We start from the raw sequence: 25647 nt of genomic DNA on the forward strand, positions 1-25647 counted from the left end.
ATATTGAGTTGATAAAACTCAAGGCCATAGTTTAATTGGATTTCTTCCAGTGAGCATGTTTATTATGAATTGTTGCTTATTTTAAGAATAGCTGCCTTATAAGAATGCAGTGAAATTGGAGAAATTGGAGAATTGCCTTTTTTTTTGAAAAATTCAAGTAAGCTTAATGCAGTTCACTCTAAAGTCAAGGGGGAGGATGTAAAGTTCATTTTCTAGATCAAAGAAACAAAACGACAAAGGACCTTAGAGATGACTCAGTGGCCTCTCATTTTACTGAGGAGGAGTTGGAGACCCAGACATGGACTGTGATGAGCCAGATGTCACACAGCCAGGCAGGAGTAGACCCCAAGGGCTGGCTCACCCCTACAGCACTCCTACTTGAGTGATGCCTGTGGAAGGAATCACAAGTGGGTCATTGAGTCACCCATCCCACTCCCCAGAGTTTGGGGAGTCCTGGTCCAATCCTTCATGACTTTCATCTAGTACTATTCATTTCTCAATTTCCTCTGTTCTCATGCTTGCTCAACACAGGTTCCAGATAAACTGTTTAGAAAATGATGAAGCTGTTAATGTAAGATATAATTTCCATCTGTGTAATCACCTACAAGTACTAACTGATGAGCACAGAAGGATGTGTTTCTGAAAGGGTTGATGAGTGACATCTAGTCAGAAATCTGTATATCCTTAAGCAACTTGAACCTACCACATAATGTCAGAACAGCTGGGAATGATCCTATAAGTTCATATTCCCCTTTGGTTTAGATGCTGAAATTCTGGGGTGGGAAAGTAATGTGGGTGAAGGTGTGCTTTTTAATTAAGAAATTTTTAGAAAGGGAAGAGGGAGAAAATGATAAACTTTCAGGCCCTGTCTTTTCCATCCCAATTTCCTCATCTGGAATATAAGGGAATTAGAGAGCAAGGCTGAGTTTCTATTCAGATCTTAAACTCCATAGGATATTTATCACAATGGTGTATAGAAGAAGAGCCCATTCAATTTAAAACTGGGGAGAAATAAGTAATTTTTCTTTGGTAAATTTTTTTTCATGGAAGTCCATTAAAATGCTGTTTTTCTTAGTTGTCCAGGGTAATCCCTACTGGAACCAAAAATTTCTGAAGTTCCTGTATCTGAGACCTCCTGCTCCTCCCCCTGCTGCCAATAATTTGAAAATCCGTCTGCAGTAGCCTTCACCCTTGCACTTGTTGGCCTCTGACAAATGGAAGGCCCCCACTCCCTTGTGATTTGCTGGGATAGCCCCTGGCAATTTTCCAAGTTGGTGGTCGGCCAGAACATTAGTTGATGTAGTGAGGCCAGTCTCTACAGTTTTCCAGCAGCCACTGATGCCCCTTTCTCTCAAAACTCTTGGTCAATCACCTCCCTGACATTTCTTGGAGCACTGATAATTCCTGGAACCTGGGAAATGTTTAGCCACCTACACTACTCACCTAAGGGAATTTTTACACTGATAATTAAAGAGACAGGAACAACAGGGTTAAAATTGGGGGTCCAGGAATTAACCCCGCTCTCTCTCTTTCAAGGGAAATTCAGACCAAATATTATGGATCTGGTGCACCTGTTTCATTAGGCCATATGTGGGACTGACACATTTATGAGTTTAATGCAGGCAGTGTCCCTGACATTGACATTTCTATTTTTTTTTCATTCCTTTCTTTTCCTTTTATTTTGTAACATGGTGGTCTGCTTCCTAAAGGTACTATAGAGAATCATTCCTAACTGAATAGAAAACTAATATAAAGTGCTCATCCAATGAAATGATGTGACCTTGATAAGTGCTAAATGAAAAAGGAGATGTAAAGTTTATTTATGGAAACTGACCTTCTAAGACTCTCTGCTAGGGAAAACACACCAAGAACCCTTGACAAAATGCCTTATCCTCTATCTTTTCCTATTTGTGTATTAAGTGAAAATAAAATGCCATATTCAAAAGTCATTAAGCATCCACATACACAATTTTTTTCAGCAATGTCATAGAGAAAGCTATAATTAGAGACTCAATATCCAAAGTGGAATGAAAATAAGCTTTTGTGTATTTAACTCCTAATCTTGCTGCTTAGTAGCTGCATGCTGGTAGGCAAAAATTTCCTTCCTTACAGGAATCTAGGCTTCCTATGTATGACAAAGGAATACTGTCTGTGTATCTGAAGAGGGCATTGGGAGAAAAACACAATGTTTTTAACTTTTTTTTTTTTTTTGGAATAAAGGACAAATTTATTTACTTTTTAAGTCTTTGTGATGGGAAAAAGCTATTTAAAAAAAAACACGTTTTGGATAGGAAGATGTATTCGAACCTGTTAATTTTGAGGCAATGACATTTCTTTTTTTTTTTTTTTTTTTTTTTTTTTCATTTTTGTTGAGATTGTTCAGATACCATACAATTATCCAAAGATCCAAAGTGTACAATCATATGCCCCTGGGTACCCTCATACAGCTGTGCATCCATCACACTTAATTTTTGTTCAATTTTTAGAAACTTTTCATTACTCCAGACAAGAAATAAAGTGAAAGATGAAAAAAGAAGAAAATAAAAGGAAACTCTAAACCTCCCCTATCCCTAACCAACCCCCCTCAATTGTTGACTCCTAGTATTGATATAGTACGTTTGTTACTGTTTATGAAAAAATGTTGAAATACTACTAACCGTAGTATATAGTTTGTAATAGGTATATAGTTCTTCCCTATATGCCTGTCTATTATTAACTTCTAATTATATTGTCATACATTTGTTCTGGTTCATGAAGTGATTTCTAGTATTTGTACAGTTGATCATGGACATTGCCCACCATAGGATTCAGTTTTATACATTTCCATCTTTTGACCTCCAACTTTCCTTCTGGTGACATATATGACTCTGAGCTTCCCCTTTCCACCTCATTCACACACCATTCGGCGCTGTTAGTTATTCTCACATCTTGCTACCAACACCCCTGTTCATTTCCAAACATTTAAGTTCATCCTAATTGAACATTCTGCTCATACTAAGCAAGAGCATCTACATTTCTTCCACAAGGCAGGAGGGAGAGTCAAAGAAGGTAGAGAGGCAAAAGAAAGAGGAAACAACAAAAAAAAGACAGCTAGGAAGCAGCAAAAGGAAAAATAACCTTAAATCAAAGTAGAATAAAGAATCAGACAATACCACCAATGTCAAGTGTCTAACATGCCTCCCCTATACCCCCTCTTATCTGCATTCACCTTGGTATATCACCTTTGTTACATTAAAGGAAGCATAATACAATGATTCTATTAGTTACAGTCTCTAGTTTATGCTGATTGCATCCCTCCCCCAATGTCTCCCCATTTTTAACACCTTGCAAGGTTGACATTTGCTTGTTCTCCCTCGTAAAAGAACATATTTGTACATTTTATCACAATTGTTGAATACTCTAGATTTCACCAAGTTACACAGTCCCAGTCGTTATCTTTCCTCCTTTCTTGTGGTGTCTCACATGCTCCTCATCTTTCTCTCTCAACCGTATTCATAGTTACCTTTGTTCAGTGTACTTACATTGTTGTGCTACCATCTCCCAAAATTGTGTTCCAAACCACACACTCCTGTCTTCTATCACCCTGTAGTGCTCCCTTTAGTATTTCCTGTAGGGCAGGTGTCTTGTTCACAAAGTCTCTCATTGTCTGTTTGTCAGAAAATATTTTGAGCTCTCCCTCATATTTGAAGGACAGCTTTGCTGGATACAGGATTCTTGGTTGATGGTTTTTCTCTTTCAGTATCTTAAATATATCACACCACTTCCTTCTTGCCTCCATGGTTTCTGCTGAGAGAACTGCACATAGTCTTATTAAGCTTCCTTTGTATGTAATGGATTGCTTTTCTCTTGCTGCTTTCAGGATTCTCTCTTTGTCTTTGACATTTGATAATCTGATTATTAAGTGTCTTGGCATAGGCCTATTCATATCTCTTCTGTTTGGAGTACGCTGCGCTTCTTGGATCTGTAATTTTATGTCTTTCATAAGAGATGGGAAATTTTCATTAATTATTTCCTCTATTATTGCTTCTGCCCCCTTTCCCTTCTCTTCTCCTTCTGGGACACCAATGATAGGTACATTATTGTACTTTGTTTCATCCTTGAGATCCCGGAGACGTTGCTCATATTTTTTCATTCTTTTCTCCATCTGCTCCTTTGCGTGTAGGCTTTCAGGTGTTTCGTTCTCCAGTTCCTGAGTGTTTTCTTCTGCCTCTTGAGATCTGCTGTTGTATGTTTCCATTGTGTCTTTCATCTCTTGTGTTGTGCCTTTCATTTCCATAGATTCTACTAGTAGGTTTTTTGAACTTTTGATTTCTGCCGTATACATGTCCAGTGCTTCTTTTACAGCCTCTATCTCTTTTGCAATATCTTCTCTAAACTTTTTGATTTGATTTAGCATTAGTTGTTTAAATTCCTGTCTCTCAGTTGAAGTGTACGTTTGTTCCTTTGACTGGGCCATAACTTTGTTTTTCTTAGTGTAGGTTGTAATTTTCTGTTGTCTAGGCATGGTTTCCTTGGTTATCCAAATCAGGTTTTCCCAGACCAGAACAGGCTCAGGTCCCAGAGGGAAGAAATATTCAGTATCTGGTTTCCCTGTGGGTGTGTCTTAGAAAATTGCTCCACCCTTTGATGCCTCGGGTCACTGTGCTTTTCTGCCCAGCAGGTGATGCCTGTTAGCCTATAATTCTTGACTGGTGTGAGGAGGTGTGGCCGTGTTCCCCCAGGCTCTGGGGTCTGGTTCTGAATGGAAAGGGCCCCATCCCTTTCCTCCTAGAGAAGACAGACCCCTCAGGTGGAGGTCATTAGCATTTCAATGGTCTTGCTCTCTGCTTGTGGTGTCTCCACCCTTTCCCGAGTCACAGCCCTGGAAACTGAAAATGACTGGGGCTTTCTCCACTGAGCCAAAAAAGAAACAGATAGTCCCCTTCAGACCCAGTCCAAGGGAACCCTCCGGCTCTCCCAGGTCAGTCATCACCCAAAGCCTCTGTCTGTTTTTTGGGGCTGCGTACCTGTAGTGAGCAGTTCACACTCGCTACTTAAAACCCCAGTTATAAGCTGAGCTGTATTCGCTTGCTGGGAGAGAGCTTCTCTGTGGCACCACGCGGCTCCGCAGCTTGGGCTATGGGGGAGGGGGGTCTCCCGACCTGGTTCCGCAGGTTTTACTTACAGATTTTATGCTGTGTTCTCGGGCATTCCTCCCAATTCAGGTTGGTGTATGATGAGTGGATGGTCCCGTTTGTCCCCCTGCAGTTATTCTGGATTATTTACTAGTTGTTTCTGGTTTTTTGTAGTTGTTCCAGGGGGACTACTTAGCTTCCACTCCTCTCTATACCGCCATCTTGCCCGAGTCCCCCAATGTTTTTAATTTGCAAGTCACTGTTGACTTCTTCAAATAATTTATATATAAAAATATTATTTTGACATTCACAAACCCCCAGAATTGAAAGTATCATTGTTTTGATCCCTCAAAGTCCTTCAGCCATGAATATTGATTAATGTAAGTGTCTTCCATTAGGGAAAGCAAGAAGTCACAGCTCTGAAACTTCACAGATGATTTATAGCCAGAGGTGCCTGTCCTACCTTGGACTTATCCTGATAACTGTCCCTGAAGTCAGTTATAGATTGACATAAAATAGAAAGTGGCTGTAGGTGGTGGGAATAAAATTTGGTATCAAACATCCATAAAGAAGCTCTTATTTTTAAGAGAAAGTAAATTTTATTTGAATCTTAATCACTTCCCATAGGCTTGTGAATGTCTATGTTTTCTTAATGAAGCAAAATTGCTAATCGAGGCTTTTTTTCCTAGTGGAAATACAATGAGTTTTACCATGTTAAAGGTTCGTGCAGCCAAGGTCCTGCATACGTCTGTAACATCTCAGATCTACAACCTTATACTTCCTATAGTATCCGAGTAGTCGTGGTTTATGTGACAGGAGAAAATAGCACCTCACTCCCAGAAAGCTTTAAGACAAAAGGTGAGTATTAACATACTCAGCACTCAGAAAACTGCACCTTACAAGTTCTTTTCTCATCACTGAGCTTACTAACCCAGGAGGATGATTTTTTTCTATTTAAAAAAAGCAGGGGGTGTGGTACTCTAGATTTCTACTCCTTGAGTTTGAGTGAAAAAAAAAATCACAAAGAATCAGGAATCTATACAGGTAGTGCCTTCTAATAAGATAATACTGACCTGGTCTTGCAGAATCCTGAGCTGGATAAAATTATTTCTCTTTCAGTATTCTTATTTTCTGTTTTTATCTGACATTTTGCAGTGAGAATTAAATGAAAATGGAGTTACTGAGTGTTCAACAAATACTGACTTAGTGACTACTATATTCTAGACACTAAGAATAAAAACTCTGAAAAATACGTGAAGTTGACTAATGGTTTGAAAGGTATACCGTAACTCCACGTCAATCCTGATAAGAATCAAGGGAAAATGCTCCAAAATTTATGATAGTTTTCTTTATTTGAATTTGTCATTTATTTTGTGTCAATTTAAGATATTTCGTTAATCCTGTCACTAATTCATCATCCCATACTAATAAAACTTCTGATATAATTTTAAAAAATATGTATTCTCCCTGATACATTCCAGAGTATTTGGGGAAGATAATTAAAAATATTTGCAAAGTCCCTTGAGGGACTGGAAAAAAAATATGAAACTAATAAACTTCCCCACCTGGGAAATTCCTGATATTCTCTCAGGTACTAGGGACTCCCAATTTAATAAGCCAAGCCCTTGATCTTTAGATTGGTCCATATGATACTTAGTTCTGTAAAGGTGAAGCTGAGCCTACTTATAAGTACACCTAAGAGTCACCCCCAGAGAACCTCTTTTGTTGCCAAGATGTGACTTCTCTCTAAGCCACACTCTGCAAATAAAATTCATCACTCTCCCCACTATGTGGGACATGACTCTCAGGGGTGTAAGTCTCCCTGGCAATGTGGGACATGAGTCCCAGGGATGAGCCTGGCCCTGGCATCATGAAATTGACAATGCCTTCTTGACCAAAAGAGGGGAAAGAAATGTAACAAAATAAGGTTTCAATGGCTAAGAGATTTCAAGTAGAGTTGAGAGGTCATTCTGGAGGTTACTCTTTTGCAAGCTTCAGTCAGGTATTGCAAATTGCCACAATATGCCAAGCCCCAATCAACAATACTCCTGAAGACCCTAAAGAAAACCCAGGGCTCTAAGACTCTATAAAAGTTTTATTTATTAAGTGTATTTCTCAGAAACTTAAAGCCTCCAGATTGTTCCTATGTCAGATAAGTCCTAAAATTTAGAGGTACCAGTCTCTCCCAGAACACCAACCAATTGCATCCTCCCATCCCTCAATGTTGACATCCCTTTACAACATGAAGAAGTTAGACTGGTTATTGCCTAAATATCCATGAAGATTGAAAGAATGATCAAATGACAGGGAGGAGTTATAACAGAGAAGTTAGGATTAAACAAATAATTATGACTACTGAATCATTATGTAGATATTTCTTTTTAGTTTTTAGTGTTTTCAAACAGCCAGAAGGAAACTCCTGAAAATGAAGAACTGTAGCTTATTCTGAAATTTGCTCTATAACTACTTGTTAAACTGTACTTTGAAATTTGTCACTTTTCTGCATATATTTTATATTTCACAATAAAAATATTTTTAAAATATGTATTCACCTGAGAATATTTCTGAATGTGTCTTTTATAATTTCTTTCACTAATATTTCCTCTTAGTGGACATATGCTATAGAAAGATGTCAATGCAGAATATTTTATACTTCTAACAGATCAATTGGTATTTTCTTTTGTTCCTAAAGCTGGAGTCCCAAGTAAACCGGGCATTCCAAAATTAGTAGAAGGGAGTAAAAATTCAATACAGTGGGAAAAAGCAGAAGACCATGGAAGCAGAGTTATGTACTATATCCTTGAGATCAGGTATGTCTGTTTACAGAAGTGCTTTGTAAACCACAAAGAACTAATTATTTAATTGTAAAGTACTATTAGGTCCAAATTGCCAATACTTATGAAAGTGCATTTATAAAGAAATGCAAAGTATTTTTAGTTTCAGAGCCTTGAGGACATCATACTGTTCTTTGCTCAGCTCCTAGAAGTCAGCTTTGGCATGCCTGTTGTGAGTCAGATCACATCCTTCTTCTCAGAAATCTGCAACTTTATGGAGATATCCATTCATTGGCTCATATAACTAATATTTACTTAATACTTACTTTGTTCAAGCAGAGATGATATTTGATGTTAGGAGATAGTATGCATGTGAATTTCTGATGATAATTTGTTTTAGCAAGATGGATAATGTCTAGTAAGAACCAGCAATGTACTAGGCATTTTTCAAAATGTAAAATTAGATCAAAGTCCCCAAATAATCTGAAGTGTCTAAGTCACATGGGATTCTCCATTCATTGTGAGAGAATTACAGTTTGCATCGTGATTGCAGCAACTGAAAATGTGCGATCCACGAAAAGGCTGCAGCTGACAAGCACGTGAAACCTCAGATGTGACCAGTATGGGGAGCTGGGTGAACTGTACTGGCTCAGATGGACTGCTTTCATGCCAAAGTGAGAGGAGAATTCCAAATTCCAAAGACACTCCCCTCACAGGACTATGAAGCCATCTTTTAAGAAGCTCCAAGGACAAAAGTCATTTCCATAATTATAGTCCTGGCAACTTGAGCTTTAGATCTATTTTTGCTTCATCTTGTTTGGCATTCCCACAACCTTAGCATTTTTTCCTGCTCATGTTAGAGAATTACCTTGTCCGTATTTCCAATTGAACCTTCTCAAAATTTCTGTTACAATTCTTCTTGCAGCGTGAAATAGATTCTGACCTGCAGACCTGGCTTGGTGGCCTGTGACTGTCATAGTGTTCACCAACGAGGCCACACCATGGTCCCTTTTAGGAACCCATTAGTGTGGCTGTTTTCCTCATCAGTAATACCTTCGAGGCACAGCTCCATCTAAATACCTGGCATACTCTCCTTGCTCCAGGTCTCCACTGTCAAGACATAGACTGTGGCATAAGAGAATAAATTGTACCTTCTCAAAGTGAGTTCTTCAGTCAGGACTTTCTAATTAGTCTCCATGCACTTGCTGATGTTACAGTAGTTGTGGCAGTGCAAAGTATATGGGTGTGGACTCTAGACGGACCATGTTTAAATCCAAGCTCTACTCCTTTCATGAACCTGTCAGCTATAAAATGGGGATGATGATACCTCACCCTTTAAGTTGTTGTGAAGACTCAATTAAATGAAACTACATAATGGCACCAGTGTGGTGCACTGTAAATAGAAGGTGCTCAACTGATGTCAGAATCCTCCTCTCTCCTCCTCAATGGCCATTTTACAAATTTCTAAGGGCCTCTTTCTCCTGGTTTGGGTTGAACAATGAAATTGCCAATGCCTAACATGAGATTTCACAAAACGTCCCAAAACACTACATACAGCTGCCCTCAGGGATGGCCCTTCAGGACCTTTAGCTCGTGCTACAAGTTGGGCTGACTCAGCTGCCCCAGTGCTCCTGCTGTTCTTGCTCATTCCATGTCCCACATGAGGCTCAGATCTCACTGTCCTTGTTGCAAGAGCAGAACTGGCTTCCACAAATCCTCCTAAGCTCACTATGGGTTGGTACCAAGTCCTAAAAATGTTGCAGTCTGAAAAGTTCCATTTCTGAAAAGTTCTGCATTGTCAAAGAGGGCATAACTGGAAGACCCTTAGCTTGCCAGACATACCAGCTACATCCAGTACATCTGTACATCCAGTACACTCTTGTACATTTCCTATGTTCCATATGAAGAACAATGTGGATTTACTTTGAGGTAGAGTGTAGACCAATACAAAAGGAAGAACTGAAACTTGGAATCTCAGGTGTAATGATAACTTTGGTAGCTGAAATAGTACATCTTCCCCACCAATTTTATACTATGTACTTTATCCAAATATGGTATAAGCAAACCACAGATGGCATAGAAGACTAAGAACTAAAAAAATAAAAACTTCCCAGTTAAAAATGATAGAATAATTGCCTTATGAATTTGGAATTCTGAACAAGGTTTGCACACTTTAATAGTAGGAAAAGGATTTCAGCTATCTCTTGGCTATTGATTATTCACAATTTTCTTGGTGGGCTGAGTTGCTTGGCTCTACACATCGCTGGGATGACTTTGTAAGGCAATGCTGTGTTCTGCAGCCAAATCATGTGAATGGAATGAGATCAAGGGTAAAGTGTGCAACAGGAGAATCTCTGGAGTTCTGTCATTAAAATGATTTATGAGTATCTAGAAATAACTCACATATCGTCACATTTATTTTCTGTATTTACTGTGTTACTGTTTCTTTTGCAGAAAGGGCACTTCAAATGATTCACAGAACCAGAATTCACAGTGGAAGGTGGCATATAATGGATCCTGCAGTAGCATTTGCACATGGAAGTCCAAAAACCTGAAAGGAACATTCCAGTTCAGAGTAATAGCTGCTAATAAGCTGGGGTTTGGTGAACATAGTGGAATTAGTGAGAATATTGTACTAGTTGGAGGTATGTTACTATATCTGTTTATATACCAAGTTGTTACACAAAGGTTCAATGATAAAGATAAATGCATTCTTAACTTTAGCAATGGATAGGGTGACCATCTAACTTACTGTCCCACTATTGGACTATTCAATTCATGTGATATCATATTCCCAAAATATCATTATCATAAAATCATTTTTCTGCCTATTTATCTCAAGTCCATGCTCCTAAATAGGCCTCCAAGGCTGTCCACAGACTGGTATTTTCCTTTCCTGACTTATTTTCTTGTCCCTGGTACTCTCAACTTACACAAACAGGCCTAACACTATACTTTCTCTCTCTCTCCAAGTCTACCTCTTCCATTGTGTATCCTGGTTTAGTTTATAATGCGTCATCTTTCCAATCACATAAGCTAGATACCTCAGTGACGTATTTGATTTTACTCTCTATTCAGTCACCTAATTGTGTTGATTTAGGAGTTCCCATTTACTATTTCCACTTTGGCTTTCCAAATTTAGCTGTCATTTCTCATTGTGCTTTGGTTCCCATCACACTGCTGCCAGTTAATCCAGCTGAAGCACAAGTGGATCACTCAGCTCCCCTCTGAAATATCCACAGTGTCTCTACGTTCACTACCTTCAGAATCAAGCACAGACACATTCATGTGGCATTTAAGGCCTTCTGTGGTCTGTCTCCCAATTGTGGTGCCTCTCTCTCAATATTTATCCCTGTGGTGTAGCCATGGCAGGTGGGTAAACAGCTTTTAGGATACTAGATCCTCAGCCTGGTGTTTCCCTCAGCCTAGAATGCAGGTTTCCTCCACTTACTGTGCATTCCGTACCTGGGATTTCCTTCCCTTCACTTTCTGACAGTTGAAGGTCTCCTCATCCTTCAAGGCCTAGCTTGAAGGAACCCATCATGATGCTTAACTGACGCTCCTTACACAAAATGAATTACTGCATTTGGCACACACACAGCCTGTTACTCCATTGTAGTTAGTTCTCTACATCACGATTTGGCAAACTTTTTCTGAGAAAGGCCAAATAGTAAATATTTTAGATTCTGCAGGCTACAGATGGTCTTGCTAGTGTATTCTTCTTCTTTTTTTATAACACTTTGAAAATGTGAAAATTATTATTAGCTCACAGGCGGTACAAAATCAGGCTGTGGCCAGATTTGGTCCATAGGCTGTAGTTTGCCCAGCCCTGGTCTACATGTCTGTCTCATCTACCCAATTGAAACTGCTTAAGAGAAGGTACCATTTTTTTTTTTTTTTTTTTTACTAGGGAAAATACTAAATGTTTTTTATTTTATTTTATTTTTTAAATTCATTTTATTGAGATATATTCACATACTGTGCAGTCATACAAAACAAAGCATACCTTCAATTGTTTACAGTACCATTATATAGTTGCGCATTCATCAACAAAATTAATTTTTGACATTTTCATTACCACACACACAAAAATAATAAGAATAAAAATTAAAGTGAAAAAGAACAATTAAAGTGAAAAAGAACACTGGGTGCCTTTTTTTTTTCTTTTCTTCCTCCATTTTTCTGCTCACCCATCCATAAACTAGACAAAGGGGAGTGTGGTCCATGTGGCTTTCCCAATCACATTGTTACCCCTCATAAGCTATGTTTTTCTGTAATCATCTTCAAGATTCATGGGTTCTGCATTGTAGTTTGATAGTTTCAGGTATTTACTGCTAGCTATACCAATTCATTAGAACCTAAAAAGGTTTGTCTATTTTGTGCGTACGAGTGCCCACCAGAGTGACCTCTCGGTTCTTTTTGGAATCTCTTTGTCACTGTAGCTTATTTCATTTCCGTTCACATCCCCTGTTAGGTACCATGTTTTTATGTTTATATCCTCATGTTTAAACACATGGAACTACATGTGTATGAAGATGTTATGGTAGAAATAATAATCCCAGTTATATAATATATGGAGACTGAGCCTTCTTTGTCCTCAATTCATTAAAAAGATTATAATGTTTCCTCATTTTAAAGTAGAAGATTGGATGTGTGTAGTGTGTTGGTAGACTAGCTCTCTGGGAAAAAAAAGTAGCCCTAATTTTGATTTCCCAAGGTATATATTCTTTCACCACAGCCAGTTTCAGGTAACTTAACAAGAAACTGTGTGTGTGCTCAGGTACAGCTGGGTCTAGCTTTAGTCTATGAATTAATTTTTTTCTGATTTATTTCCTTAGATGCTTTTTGGGTTCCAGAAACAAGCTTTATATTTACTATTATAATTGGAATATTTCTGATTTTTACAATACTGTTGACCTTTGGTAAGTATCATAGATTTTTTTAAATAAGTAATAAGTTGTTTATTTAATCATGCTGATTGAGTTATCTCTTTTGTATCTAATCTCCTACATGAAACATGGCCTGATAAAATAAGGAAAGTTCATAAAATTCTCAATGTTACTTTTAGCTGCATTTTCACAACACTAATTTCTGTGATTTTTTCCCTCATCTCAAGGTAAACTATTTTGTGAAAAATATATGTATATTTACATTTCATGGTATGTCTTAGATAAAACTGTTTGCAAAGGCACTAACTTTTAGCTTTATTTTTAAAATATTTGTTTCTGATCAGCTATATAACAAGTGTTTTGTGACTTATGGTTTTGAGATAAATAAGAGAAAAATAACTCTGGGTACAAAAAATCTGAGGGATTAATAAGAAGCCAGTGAAAATTCTTGGTCAGGATAGATTTGGTCTCCAGGCAGACAACTTGGGTTTGGAATGAGCAGGGCCTCTTTTGCAGAAGATCTATGTCTGGCTGATAGGATCCACTTTGCTTTTATACATCTGGCCTGCTTATTTCAAATTCCTGCTCATTTATTTATAAGCGACCAGAAAAACGGAAGGATTATGAGTCAGTAGATAGAAAGCTATCTATTTCCCACTCTTCACTTTATACCAATGCAGTAGTTCTAAAAGCCCTTAATTTTTCTTTGTGAAAGATTTAATTTAATGATGAGAAAATGCAATGACAACCCCAAAAGGGATGGTCAAATATTGAGCCTATCAGATGGCCATACATCCTGGTTTATGCCTGATGTTTCATCATAAATTTTAATAGCACCTTCTTGCAATCCCAATATGTTCTGACTTGGATATTAGGATATATGGTCACCCTATCTATTGCTAATGTTAAGAATATCCAACACACTGAAACGTTACAAGAAAGGCATGATACTAGAAAAGAAAGCCCAAGCATACGTTCAGGAAGTTGTGGCTTGTTGAGTTCATAAATAAGTTACAAGAGAAAATGTAAGGGTAAGTTACAGACTTTTATAAAGTTGAACTCTCTCAGGATAAAGAAAGCCAGTATCTCATTAAGTGTTTTAAATCGTTATTCTCCCCCCAAGCTGATTGGAGTCCTAAGCTATTAGAGAGCATGTTGAAATTGGAATTGAGATTTCTTTTCAAAGGTTGCACTCACATAATATGTGGAACTCATTCAGCTAACTTGGAAAGCTAAAAATTTCAGCTGACGCTGCCAGGATTTTAACCTGTGGTTCCAGGGAGTCTAAGTATTGCACAGCTGATGTTTGTACCACTAAGCCAGCCCCTCCAGAATTACGCATTTGACTGCAGTGTATTTGGCAGTTGGCATATAGGCTTGACTGCTTGTCTGCTTTCCTACTGGGAAGAAGTATTACATGAAGAATCTTTCATCTGACCTTTGCTTGCCTACTTGCACATCACCATTGTTTAAATCCATAACTGTAGTGGATGAATATGAGATAATTCCAGACAACCCTTTGTGCTTTCAAGACGTCCTATGGATATCTGACTTTCTCGGGACTGAAAGGTCTTTATTCTGTTTGGAACTCATGGATTTCTGAGTATAGCTAGGCTTATTCGGTTCTTTTCTTTTAATAGCGAGTGCATGTGGTTTTACTAGTAGGAGTATGTGAGTGCATGAGAAAAGATTGAGTTATTAAAATTATAAAAAGGAGCAATTATTTAAAAATACGTTATTTTGCTGAGGACACTCACCAGTCATACTTATGAAGTTGAAACAAGGGTTTAAAAGTAATCATCAACAGCCTTTGCTTTGGTGAGTGGTCATAACTAATGTACAATCAGCCTTCTGTTGAGAGTAGAGCAGTAAAATACAATTGTTGACCTCAAGGAGCTCACCAATTAATGACACAGGTAAGACATACTTATGTGAAAAAAATAAATAGCAAGATACGTGTTAAACGGCAATAAAAGGCAATAATATACGAAGTGTACAAGATGGTGACATGGGAGAAGTGCCAAGAGGCACAGCTGATACTATGATTTCAGAGATGAGAGATCAACAAGGGGTCGTGGTAGTCTTAGAAAGTGCTTCTGATGACATGGGGCTTAAGCTAGGCTGTTAAAAATGTAGAGAGCATTTCAGGTTTGAAAAATTGCTTTAAAAAACGTTACTTAAGACATTTCCCTGTGTGCTCCCTCAAATAAACATTCACTTGAATAAAACTCTAGCCTTTTGGATACAGAAGCTACTATGAAATAAAGATCAATTTTTATTGATCATCTTCCAAAGCATCCTTGATATTTTAAACTTCTGAGCCAATATTCTAGTATAGATGGGGAATCTTACTGACATAATTGTATTTTAACCTTTTAAAAACCACTTTTTAAAATTTTAAAACAGTATCTGTTCATAGTATAAAGAGTGCAATAAAAATCACCCATGATTCCACAACCAAGGAGGATCACTACTAACATTTGGTGGATTTCATTCCAATTACTTTTCTCTGTATTTGAGTATGTGTATATAAATAAGAATAGCAACTGATATACACTCTTATACTCTAGGCTTTTTTTTTAACTTGTCATTACACTGAAAACATTCTCTCAGGTCTACCAGGGAGAATAACCAGGCCATGTCTGGATTCAGAAATAAATTTATTTCACTAATAATCAGTGTGCAGATTTGTTTGGGGTCATCTTGACTGTAGTTCAGGTGATTGTGAAAACTAAATTCTACTAGTGAGATATTTTAGCTTGTTTATAACAGCAATAAAAAATATAGTAAACTTTAAAAAGTTAAATGAAAAGTGGTGTGGTATAAGTTATATGTTTTTATGTGACTTTGTATCTAGACTTGATTAGTTTTTCTATAATGGGCATATTTTTCAATTAAGTTTTGTTATTCTACCAATAGCATTCATATATATAAACATTTAAGAGATATTGTTAAGATTTCCTAAAGAAAAAGCATCATTTTCTTTTGCGAATTGTGTTCTTTTTTCTTTATAGTTTGTCATAGAAGATTAAAGAATCAAAAAACTCCCAAGGAAGGGCTGTCGGTTCTCATAAACAAAGATAAAGAGTTGGCTGAGCTGCGAGATCTGGCAACAGTAGGACTGGCTAGTGCCTGCTATGCTATACAGTATGTAACCCCGGCCGTCATTCGGAGCACCCAGGGAGAGGGTGGGCGGCTGGAACCAGGGAGCCCAGGCTTCCCACTTTGCTCAGGACTGCCCTGGTCCATCCCATTATTCTGGCATAATTATTAATTGCATCTCCTTCTACTCTCAAATGTACATGGTATGGATGACAAATTATATGACTATCCTATCTTAAGGAAAATAAAGAAACATCAATTGTGCTTTCTAGTGGCTTATCATATAATTCAAAAGCAAATGAAACAGGAAGACAAAGACTAAACTGAGGGAAGTAGATGCCCACCTGGTTTGTTCAGCTGGCAGCAGCGTTTGAGAAAAGAGGAATTCCAAGAGTCTCACGTTGGTTCCATTAAGTCAATCTTATTCCTTTTTCAGAAGTGGTATGGTGATTGCCCCACAAAACTTCTTTGAGCTAGATGAGTTTTTGAACATCTGTTGTCATCAACATTATTAAATAAAATATTTAAGGGTCTCTGGACAAGAGACTATATTATGGTCTATGTGAAATGAAATTGTATAGACATAGACCTTGCTTCTAGAAATGTATAATTCAAGACAGAAAAACAAAGAGATATCCTAAATCAGCTCTTCAGAGGAGACTTTTCTTTCTTTGAGAAAACACTCAGCATACAAGTAGTCAGGAGTGCTTTTAGCTGATAAACCCAGATACATATATTTATTACCAGAGGTTATAGGTAGTAATTTACAGTAGCATTTTATACATATTGAAAACCTGAAGAATTTAAGAGCCAATAACTTTTCACAGAACAAGGTAGTGTAAAAATCGTGAGGCAACACACACACACACACACGCACACGCACACACGCACACACGCACACACGCACACACGCCTGGAAGCTAAGTGACCTGCTCTGTCTGGGTAACAGTGGTAGATGCAAAGATGTAAAGCTGTGAGATTTCTGTTTTTTTGCTCATACTCTTTCTCTTTCAAACACAAACTTGTAAGCCTTATGTATTTGGGAGGAACAAAAATATTGTTATTTTGCAGTACTCTTCCAACCCAAGATGAGATTGAAAGTCTTCCTACCTTTCCTCGTGAAAAACTGACCCTCCGCCTCTTGTTGGGAAGTGGGGCCTTTGGAGAAGTGTATGAAGGGACAGCAGTAGATATCTTAGGAGCTGGAAGTGGAGAAACCAAAGTAGCAGTGAAGGTAAGGTGGATTCTTGAATTCCTTGAAATGTTCCATCATCATAAGACAGCTGGATTTACAGGGATACACTATGAGTGATGTTAATTGAAAAGAGAGCTGGTAGACTGCAGAAGCCTACTCTTGGCTACAGAAATCACAATATTTTCTGTTTCCTACACAGGTTCTGTAATCCATAGAAAATCTTCAGGGTTTATGCTAGCGCTCAGGCCGCTAATTAGCTAAGATCTAGCATACAGTTATTTCACTTCAAATATATTACAAGAGAACTGGGTTTGTAAAATACATTCTCAAGCTACTAGACCAGGGCTAGCAAACTTTTTCTTAAAGGGGCAGGTAGTAAATATTTTCAGCTTTGCAGGCCATAGGATGTCTGCTGCAGTTACTCAACTCTGCTATTGTTTTCTGAAAGCAGATATGAGCAATACATAAATGAACAAGTGAGGCTGTGTTCCAATTAAACTATTTACAGACACTGAAATTTGAATTCCGTCTCACATGTGTCATGAAATATTATTCTTTTGGCTTTTTTTCAACCATTTAAAAATGTGAAAAATGTTCTCAGCTAACAGAGTGTAAAAAAAAAAAAATAGATGACAAGTTAGATTTGGCCCACAAGCTGTAGTTTGCCAACTTCCATATAACAGAATTGTCCATCAAAATATATTTACTGCAGTTTTGAAGAAGCACTGGATATAGTCTCACATTTTTTGGTAAAAATGTATTTTGCTAGAGGGATGATGAATTTTTTATATAATTGATCAATATACTGAGCCCTACTTGTTAGAGGTCTTTTGCTTTGAGGTTGGGCCATATGACTAAAAATGTTGGCAAAATTCTCTTCACTTCCAAATCATATCATTTAAAACTCTTTCAAATTATTATAAAAGTATGTTATCTCAAATATGACTCAAGAAGATTTTTTTACTTGCTCCAACCTCAACTTGCTTAAACAAGTGTTTATTTTTCCTCATATATAAAGATGCTGGCTTTGGTGCAGTGTTGTGTCAGGTCAGAGGCAGAGTCTGAAATTCTCTTGGTTTTCATATATGCTTTTTGCTGCATGTTCCCAAAATGGCTGCCAAAGCACCAGGCATCACCTCTATATTCAGAACAGGGAGAAGGGGGAAGGATGGTGCAATAAATATATGTTTTGCAAAGCAAACATTCTCCACAAGCGTCTCTCCCTCATCAGTTTTCCCCTTAACATCGCATTGACCAGAACTGAATAATATAGGCATCCCTGTCTGTAAGGGAGGCTGGAAAAGCACACCACAGGATTTTCATGATTTGCTTTTACCAACTGCCTGGAAATGGTCACCTTGCTTCCAAGAAATAAATTGTTAGCAAGCAAGCAGGGGGAACCAGACACTGAGTAGAAAACATCAAAAATTAGAAAACTGGCCTAAAAACTAAATGTGGTCTCTTTTAAAAATGACTCATTTGGTGGGACTTCTTGTAAATATTATTAAACCTTTTATCTAGCAGATTTTCCCACTTGAATAATTACAGTAACAGCGGCTAACATTTGAATAGGTTTACAAAGCATGTGTCAATGAATTATATATATCTCTAGCTTTCAGGGTGAATATTATAAAACAAAACAAGGATTGTCTTCATTAACCTCCTGAGCTCACAGAAATATCTGCTACCCTAATTCCTGGCTTGTTTTTATGTTGCACAGACTTTGAAGAAGGGTTCCACAGACCAGGAGAAGATTGAATTCCTGAAGGAGGCGCATCTGATGAGGTATCAGGATAGCTCTGAAATAATTTTCCTTTGGTGTGGGTAGGAAGCATTTATATCTACTCATTGGATTTTTAACATTCAAAATGACTTGACATAATAGATCATGCCCCCAAACAAACATGGCTGAAGAGCTGAAATGGAAATGTGACTGTAGCAGCATGTATCCTTTTGTAGCCAGTCCTCTGAGCCAGGGCAGGCAGTCTTCAGGCAGAAGGTCCTCTTTTCTTTCATTTTCAATAAGGCGTGAGTATTGCAAGTGGTTTCTGAAGCTGTTCAGCTTACACATGCTTGTGTTCTTCTAAATGTGTGATAGTGGGTCAAGTAGAACTGCTGTGAAACTCTCTAGTATGGTGTACTTCTCTGCAAGGTGTCAATGAGTTTACGGCCATGACAACTCCCCAAGGGCATCCTAAACAGAAGACCTGAGGCAATGGCCAATGGAGGTTCCCTGCTGTGGGTTCCAGTCATTAGGTTGGGGGTATACTTGTTTTGAGGTCTTGAAAAAACAGTGCAGTCAAACCTGGGTGTCTGCATTGCATCTCTGAAGTGGACAGAATAATATTTCATTCCCGTGAGGACGAAGAACATGTTTTCAAATAATAGTCAAAATCAATTTCTGTTCCAAAACATAAAATCCTTTAAAAAAAAAAAACATTATTTCTTCTAAATATCAGCCAATTATTCCATATGCATTGGCCACTAGGGGCTGCCATATTACCTTCTTGAGGCAAGCTCACAGACTATCTCAGTACCTGCAAAATGAGGCTTTCATTTAATGGGGGTGGGGGGTAGGGGGGTAGGAGGGAGAAAGTTAAGGGTTTTGAAGGACTCTGTGGGTAAAGAATTGCTCTACTCCATAAAGCCTCCCCCCACCCCCCGCCCCAACCTGCTGGGATTTCTGTCTCTATTATGTGATCCCATCTGCTTCTTTCTTTTAGCAAGTTTGATCATCCAAACATTCTGAGGCAACTTGGAGTTTGTCTGCTGAACGAACCCCAATACATTATCCTGGAGCTGATGGAAGGAGGAGACCTTCTCACGTATTTGCGTAGAGCCCGGAAGACAACAGAAGGAAATGGGGTTTTGTGATGCAAAATGCCTTATCATTACCTATTAATTTTCCTCTTTGCCCTTCTAAAATCCAAAGTATTAAAATTAAATGGGATGCAGTTTTGGCTAATGATAGAACCTTAGAAGACTACTGAGGAAAGAATTCTCACATGTCCTTTGGACTGGATTAAGATAATTAGAAAACTGGCTTTATCATTTGGGCATTTTCTGGTGATTTGAACCTGTTTTTAGTGTTTGGAGGGAAAATAGGTCCCTAGCTGCCACAATCATATTTTTCTTGAGAACAGGGATTGTGTGAATTTGAAAAAGGCACACATTTCTCTGTACTCAATATATGTGTGTGTCTGTCCCAAAGTGATATTTCCAGCCCTCATCTCTTTACTGAGTACTAGCTTCATCTTCGTATGTTCCTATCCAGTTGATATATCCTTGGATTTTAATAGGCATCTTAATTTTATTTTGGCTAAAATATAACTCTTCATTTCATACATTGTCCCCCACCCCCAACGCCATCCATCCAGTTTCTTGCTTTTCTTTGTCTTCATCCACACCAACACATCCATCATCTCTGCACAACATGCTGCCCCCATCCATCTCCTCTTCTATCCCCAGTAGCAGGGAGGGACAATGTGTAGACCCTGGGAATATGGGATGGGGAAAGGGGTGAGAGCCCCTGCGTGGGCCTGTTTTGTACTTCGTATGAGAAATAAGACAAGGAACTAAGATTTTCTGACTTAAGTGTTTCAAAGCATAAATGCATCACCTATGGACTAAAAAAAGTGTTTGGGGTTTATTTCTATCAAAGTAATACATTATAGGGCTGAAAAATGAAATTATCTGACAAAGTTTATCATGAAAAACAGGAGCCTTGTGCTCCCGCTCATCGCCATGTCCCTGGCCTGCACATTTTTTTTTCGGTTTCTACCTCCATGTTCCTAGACACTCTCTTACACTGTGCACATTAATGTTTCAATTTGGGGAAAAATCTATTGTCTGCCTTCTGTGGAAGATAAGGATTTAACTCCCTTTGATGTTCTCATTCACTCGCCCAGGCCCACCAGCACTGAACACAGGAAAACTTTGCTTTCCTCATCCTCTGACACAATTATCACAATTTTGGGATAAATTAACATTCAAGGTTTATATTATTAGAATTATGTCATTATTATTTGCAGCTGAGTTACCCAAATGCTATGATTGGGTTTTCTTTCTTGGGCTAGTTTTAATAAATGCTTCTTATTTTACATTAGCTTAGTTTTCAATATACCTAAACTCTCTGACAAAATGGTAACACTTTTCTCAGTATGATCAAATACACAATTTTTTTCCTTGAACCCTTCTTTCCTCAAGGCTGTCTGCACAGCTGGTCTCATAGGACTTTCTTCACATTTACCCTGGTAATTTCCTTCAACTCTTCTTGGACCTTTTGTTTCCTCCATCCCTTGATGTCTTGTTGCTTATTTTATTCTTTTTGGTGAGGTATCTTTTGCATTATGTCTCCGAGAAAACAGGCACTTGAGCCAAAATCTGCTTTTCTCTTTTCTCTTCTTTTTAAGATGCTCCTGCCTGAAAATGTCCTTGATGCTTCTCTCATGCTTGATAACTTGACTGGATGCTGGTTTGGAAAGTCTTTCCCTCAAAAATAAAGCCACCACACCTTTGTTTCCAAGCCTCTAGAGTCACCATTAAGAAGTCTTATGCTATTCAGATTTCTGAACTTATTATTGGGGACCTGCTTTTTGCCCAACTCTCTCTGGAAAATTTAGGAGCTTCTCTTTGGAAATCTTTACCTATTTCACTCATTGTTCTGGGCACTTGGTCTGGAAAATCATCCCCTCAGGTGTGGGAAAATTTCTCATATTATTTCTTTGATAATAAATAAAACTCTTTGTTTCCTCTGTTTCCTTTTTTTCTAGAAATCCAAGATAGTCAGACAGTGGACTGCTTTGTTTTATCCTCTTATTCTATTACCTGTTCTCTCCTGTTTTCTAACTCTTTGTCTTTTTGCTCTCAATTCTGATAGATCTCCTCAAGTTTAGCATCTAATCTTTATAAACAATTTAGAATTTCCACTATCATATTTTTATTTTTCATAGACATGCTTTGACTGCATTTAAAAATGGTATTCTGATATTTTTTCTCATAGATGCAATATCTGCTCATCTTTATGAGCTTTCCAATTGCAGTTTTAGAAGTGTTACTTTGCTTCCTGCATTGTCTTGATTTCCTTTTCTCTCTTTGTTTTGGATTTTGCTTTTTAATGGGAGAAGCTTTTCATGAATGTTTCAGGGTTCTTGATTGGTCTTCAGTTTAATAGTGGAGCTTAAGAGGCGGAGAGTCACCCATGTGTCTGTGGAAGCTTCTTTCTGGTTGGCAGGGGGTTCCCTGCTGTTCCATTGGGGGCCGGGGGGAGGGGACCGTTGATGACAGTACCTGATCTTGTCTCCCGTGTGTCTGTCTCCTAGAGAAGAATCTTTTGGTCTCCTGCCCTGGCAGTTCAGGCAGCAGCGAGAGGGAAGGGCTGGAGGTCCCCAGGCTCACTGTATGAACTCTTATTTAACCCCCTCTTAACTTTCGGCCCAGTGCCTCTGTCTGCCTGGTTATCTTTGACAGTGGAGTTTTTCTGGTTCAGTTTTTTATTTGCTTATTGCACAGAAAAACCTCTTGTGTCCTCCTGGGGTGAGAGATCTAGGATCTACGTAGCACTTAAATATAATTGTAGCCATTCTTCTTGCTTCCAGTTCTTCCCTTCACCTCTGCATTCAGAGATAAACTGCTACCTCCAATTCCAGAAACTTTATAGGGTTCTGTAGTGAAAAACTACTCAATTCCCAGCTTGGGTTCTAGCTCTCTCGGCTCTGCTAAATCATTACTTCCCCACCTTCTTTTCTTCTTCCAAAATTTCCAGTCTGTGATCATCTGCCCTCCTGGTGTATGTGTCCTTGCGAGATTATAAAATTTCGCCTGTCACTTTAGTAAAGTTTGGGGAAGAGCAGAACTAAAAATGCATACATTCGACCCATCATCTTTAATAAGAAAGTTTACTTAGATTTTTTTTTAGGGATTCTTTTTGAGGGGAAGAGGGGATGATGACAGACTGAAAGCAAATACGTATCTGTCTTATCGGAATCATTCCTACCCATGATGAGAGTGATCGTTGTCAAGTGCACTTGTGTACCTCCACTGCCTTTCCTGCTGCCTGCCCAAGACAGCACCTGTGGTTCTGTCTCACTCACTCCAACCGCATGGGGCAGGACGCCCTTGGGTGCTGAGAGCAGGATTCAGGTCCATGGCCCACAGCGGAACATCAGAGCCATTACGACCACCTCATACTAAGCTTATTTGGAGCCCACAGTCTCTCCTCGGGGTGTGCTCAGAGGCAGCATCCCAGAAGACCAGGTAGGAGCAGCCTCCTCCCCACAAGTCGAGGCTGGTGAGAGGGAGAGACTCCTAGAGGACCTGTGGAGATTGTGCTGTTCCTGATGAGAAGATTTTCTCCGTTTCCTGTGTGCAGGCAGAGAGGGTAGTGAGGGAAAGATGCTTTTCTCATCTTGAATCCAAAGATCAGGGACACCAGCAAGAAGAGGGGACTGGCAGCTCATTCTCCACAGAACCTGCAGATGGACCTTGTGGGCTGCTAGCTTGGAGGAGGGTGAGAGCCTTCTTTGGAGAACAGGACATATTGTCCTGAAGTCCAGGAATGCACCTGAACTATGAGACGGTGCCAAGGTCTGGTCTAGAGATTTTCCAAAGACAAGAAAACCATGGAACAACCTGCTGAAAAGACTGGAAGGGGCTGTGTGGGGACTCTAGATGTTCCTGGGCCTTCATATGAAAGAGGTGAAGCTAGGAAAAGGGCAGCAGCTTTTGGGCAGCCAACAGCTGGGCTAAGCAAAGGGATTCCAACCTGGAGAAGAGGTTGGAGGCCTATGGCTACCCCTCTGAGGGACTCCTCAGTGACTGAAGCTGAGCTTGACTCTAAGAATGTCATGCACACGCATGGCTAGAGACCCCTTCATCATCGCAGCAGAGGCCGCCAGCCTCAGGGGGAAGCAGTCTGAGGAGAGAGATTACGGACACTTTCCAGCCACCAGCTTGAGGCCTGTCACACATGCCAGTGGTACTAGGGAAAGCGGGTCTCATGGGTGGGGTGACCGTACAGCCCTGGTTTGCCTGGGCCACTCCTGTGTTATTAATAGTGCCCCCTTTTCTCCCCGGTGAGCTGTTTTAGACAATAAATTATATGGTCACCCTACCCATGAGGTCTAAAATTTGAAAGGAGGAGAGTGAGGAAATTCCAAGAGAAAAATTGGGTTGAGAAATGCCTCTGGGCCAGACAGTGTCCCCACGGTAGCTCCAAGGCCCACCACCCTCGGGAAGTCAGATGAAGAAGGGGAAGAGAGGGAAGACCTTTAAACTGAGGTTAAAGACTGACATTTTTTTTAAAAAAAAGACTGAATTTTTAAAAAAGGCAAATGGGACTGTCTTAGTACCAAATGACAAAAATATCATGAAACCTGGCCAAGATGTCATTGAGGGACTCAGCACCCACAGGGAAAGGGAGGTTCAACATAGCAGAGTTGAAAATTTATTGGGAAAAATAGAGCTGTTTCCTGTTTCTCTCTCCATGAGTTGAAACACTTGAATCAAGTGCTCACACCTGCCACAGTTCTCTCTGTCCTTTCTTAACCACTGCAACTTACACGTCTCTTTCCTACTGTGGCTTGGAATCTCTAGAAGAGAGATGGGGGAAGAGGAGGATGTGGGTTTCTCTGTCATCCATGGTTTTCTGCCTGCCCTTTCTTATTTGGGTCTCCCTTTGCCCTTTCTTTTTCCCTTTCCTTCCTTTTTTGTCTAATGTCCTTGCCCGGTTCACCCCACCCCTGCCTCCAGACTGCTTTGCTGGCTTGAGTGCATAAGGATTAATGCAAGTAGACCCATTAATCTTAGTCCAGTCTTTTCATTTGCAGGAACTCAGTTTCTTCATCCATAAAATGGGATAGTGAATCAAAAGATTTCTAATACTTCTTTTAACTTTGACATTCTAGGACTGTATTAAGATAGAAAAAGTAATAAACCCATCAAATACAAATCCATAGTGGTAACTATAATGCTATAGCTACAAAGTAGGATTCTAGGCCAACAAGTTGGGAAGAATAGAGTAGGTTTTTCCAAGAACCAAGCAGTGTCCCATTCACAGGGGAACTAGTGATCCAGTCAGCATGTCCAACAGGAACTCAGACACGGGCCATGAGACAGGTAGCTCATGGACCCCGACAGGGATGGGGGGGCGGTTGGGTCTTGGGAGCCTAGTTATCAGACCTAAGTGTGCTTGCACAGGACCATGGCAATGTTGAGTCCCAGAACATCAGGGATAGTCCTAGTTTGGGGACAGAGTTTGCTAGGAGAGCAGCACTTACAGCACCCATCTATGAGGAATCAAGGGATTGAAAGTTGGCAATTACATGAAATGCTCAGTGAAGGATGAGGGTGGAGATCAAGGGTAAAGAGGACATTCCAGGAAAAGGACAGCAGGAAAGAAGGAGAGAGGTCGAGAGCTGCACAGCAGTGTAAGGAATGGCAGGTGTTTCAATGTGACTAATGCACTAAATGTGAAGAGAAACAGTGGGAAATCAGTGGATGGAAAGAGAAGCTGGTGAATGTGGGGAGTGCTCGGGACACGAACTCAGGAATTGTCATGAACTCCAGGGACAGCG

The 25647-nt window shown here is 39.3% G+C and overlaps 1 protein-coding gene across 5 annotated transcripts in view; it reads left to right on the top strand.

Moving 5' to 3' along the window:
- ROS1 (ROS proto-oncogene 1, receptor tyrosine kinase) overlaps window positions 1-25647 on the top strand; it is a 132973-nt gene that overhangs the window by 88170 nt on the left and 19156 nt on the right. For 4 of the 5 annotated variants that reach the window (XM_037843313.1, XM_037843312.1, XM_037843309.1 and 1 more), the window contains exons 32-39: window positions 5804-5972; window positions 7807-7924; window positions 10343-10533; window positions 12727-12810; window positions 15792-15924; window positions 16951-17113; window positions 18795-18859; window positions 19798-19939. In XM_037843313.1, the coding sequence (XP_037699241.1) occupies window positions 5804-5972; window positions 7807-7924; window positions 10343-10533; window positions 12727-12810; window positions 15792-15924; window positions 16951-17113; window positions 18795-18859; window positions 19798-19939 (1065 nt within the window). The remainder of the gene's footprint in view (window positions 1-5803; window positions 5973-7806; window positions 7925-10342; window positions 10534-12726; window positions 12811-15791; window positions 15925-16950; window positions 17114-18794; window positions 18860-19797; window positions 19940-25647) is intronic. The other variant, XM_037843311.1, reaches the window with a different exon arrangement.

This window comes from Choloepus didactylus, chromosome 7, assembly GCF_015220235.1.
Source record: "Choloepus didactylus isolate mChoDid1 chromosome 7, mChoDid1.pri, whole genome shotgun sequence".
In the NCBI taxonomy this organism is placed as follows: Eukaryota; Metazoa; Chordata; class Mammalia; order Pilosa; family Megalonychidae; genus Choloepus; species Choloepus didactylus.